This window comes from Hippichthys cyanospilos, chromosome 16 (genome assembly GCF_059441005.1).
Source record: "Hippichthys cyanospilos isolate Australia breed blue-spotted pipefish chromosome 16, RoL_Hcya_1.0, whole genome shotgun sequence".
Taxonomy (NCBI): Eukaryota; Metazoa; Chordata; class Actinopteri; order Syngnathiformes; family Syngnathidae; genus Hippichthys; species Hippichthys cyanospilos.
Window position 1 is genome coordinate 1,170,001 of NC_142384.1, and position 2,500 is coordinate 1,172,500.

At 45.6% G+C, this 2,500-nt stretch overlaps 1 protein-coding gene across 4 annotated transcripts in view; it reads right to left on the reverse strand.

The window, feature by feature from the left end:
* Nucleotides 1–2,500, reverse strand: part of cog1 (component of oligomeric golgi complex 1) — a 142,283-nt gene that overhangs the window by 108,029 nt on the left and 31,754 nt on the right. For all 4 annotated transcript variants that reach the window (XM_088436466.1, XM_088436464.1, XM_088436465.1 and 1 more), the window contains exon 3: nucleotides 710–891. In XM_088436466.1, the coding sequence (XP_088292592.1) occupies nucleotides 710–891 (182 nt within the window). The remainder of the gene's footprint in view (nucleotides 1–709; nucleotides 892–2,500) is intronic.

The following is a 2,500-nucleotide window of genomic DNA, read 5'->3' on the forward strand; positions in this document are numbered from 1 at the left end:
TCAGTGGGGTTTCAGTGTCTTGCTCAAGGACACTTAGACATGGTCTTGATGGAGGGAGGGATCGAACCCACGGCCTTTCGGCTGGGAGACGACCACTCAACCATCGAGCCATTTCGCCCCTTGATGTTCTACCAGCAGCAAACTTGGTAGTGCAATATAATTATAATGAGTGTGAAGTAGTATGTGTATAATTAAAACATTTTTTCACCCAAAAATTTCTGGCACAGAATTTTCCACAGTGGCATTTCCTCCAAGTTATGATTTCTTTCTTTTTGTTTTTTTTATATCGTAGCATCCCTAAAATTTAGCCATCCATCCCTCCTTCCATTATCTACTGCTTTAGCTGGCGTTGTGTCCCGGGGGCGAGAGACATGGATGGGTCCTGGGTCGTTCCCGAGGCCTCTTACTGGTTGGACATGCCCGTGATACCTCACTAAGGAGGCATCCTAATCCAATCACCTCAGCTGGCTACTACGAAGGATCAACGACCGAGCTTCTCTCCTTATCTTTAAGGGAGAACCCGGACACCCTACGAAGAAAACTCATTTTGGCTGTTTGTATCCAGGATCTCGTTCTTTCAGTCACAACCCACAGCTCGTGACAGCTTCACTTTTTGGCTCAGCTCTTTCTCACGACAGACTGGTACAGATTCCGAAAACTTTAGCAATGTTAATGGAAAAAAAAAACATGGTGTTATACGTTATATTACCATGTTGGGGCTGAGTTAGCAACTGGTAGATAGAGGCCTTTCGTGCTAATAAGAAATCAGCAAGTGCCTGGCGTGGAGAGCTGTCCTCCAGCAGCATCATGGAAAGGAGAGCCTCTGCAATGGCCTGGTCAGATACTGCACGACCCCTCAGCAGAGATTTGCTTTCTAAAAGAATTGTAGACCTGGAAAAAAAAGGCACAACTTGGCTTATATTCTAGCTATGTAACTGGCGAAACAAATTTGTAATGTTAAATATTCACTTTGTGTAGCTTCAATTTATTCTATTGCGGACGCTTGACAAACAAAGCAAGATGTATCTGTTTATAAGTGCAATAGCTTGCCTTGCAGCTATTTTCTCAACTGTTTGGTTGGGCAAGTACCAATACAAAATATTGTTATCAGGCTGATACCTGCCCCTATTTCAAGGTATCGCTATTTATGATGCAAACTTATGGTATTGGCCGCTATCTCAAAGCAGTTTTACAATCACAAACTAGAAACAAGATGGCTCTCGTCAGCGGTAGCTGCTCGGGCCCTAATTACTTATTTGAATAATAGAAAATTGCCATTAGTTTCTTCAAATTTTAAGGAAAATGTTGTATTGGAATAGATATGTATTTTCAATATAAAGCAGTGGTCCCCAACCCCCGGTCTGCGGACCGGTACCGGTCCGTGGATCAACTGGTACCGGGCCCCGTGGGCTGCACACGAAATAATGTTTTGGAGATGATTTAGTTTAATGGTGCGCGTGCACCGAACGCGAACGAGGCGAACAAGCGGAGCATTTTGTATTGTAGTCAATGGAGTTCGCGTGACTGGCCGCGAATGCACGTCGGGCGACGCGATGGACGCAAATGGAGTGACGCAAATGGCCACGCGCGGTCACGAGAAGCGCCTTTCGAGTGAAGTTATTTTTTATTTACTTTTTCCGCGTTTCGAGTCGCCACAACCAATCAACTTCGGGAACATTCAACGGCTCACGCAGGGGGCAGGAATGAATCATGGCGGCCGCTTTGCGGTCAAACGAGCGATCCAACAAGGCCAGCTGAGCTTTCAATACGAAACAAAGCAAGAGCCCTCACCTGGCTTGTCGAAAGGCGGAAGCGAGAACTTGGGACAATTGGTATGTGCAGCGTTTGCTTCACTTAACAACTGTTGAATCGTAGTTACTGTGCTAAGCTAACGATAGCTCAGCATTGTCAGCACAATATTTAACACGGTCTCGGCCACTCGATTGCGACATTGCAACTTTTATTTTTAGGCAGGCGAGTATTGCCGCAAAGAATAAAGGTGCTGTTTGTGAAAATATTGGCTCTGTCACATTACAGAAAAGTGAAAGTTCTCAGCAATGCTCTTTTTTCCGGATCTACCGTGAAGTGCACAGCAAGCTCGCCCCCCTCCCCTCTCCTCTCGCGATTAAAAAGAAAGTGGACAAAAAGTCCATACCATACCCCGTCCATGCGTTTGTGATGTGGTTTTTAAAGCAGCCAGCCCCAGCCCCAGCTCCCCCCGCCGGTCCGCAATATAAGTCAATATAAATCTGAGGCGTAGTGACAGGGATGATGTGTTTTTTTAGTGCAGATAGCACCCCCTGGTCCACAGTCTAAAGTTAAGGCGTTGACCGGGCCGCGGTGATCAAAAAGTTGGGGATCACTGCTCTAAAGGATATCATGCAGTGTTCTGAAAATTACCATTAGCATAAGGAGCAATAAAGATATAATAACTGGGCAACCTTTCCCGGGAAACCTTTACAATGTAATGTCTGCCAACATGTTTCTCAGCTCCGAAAGC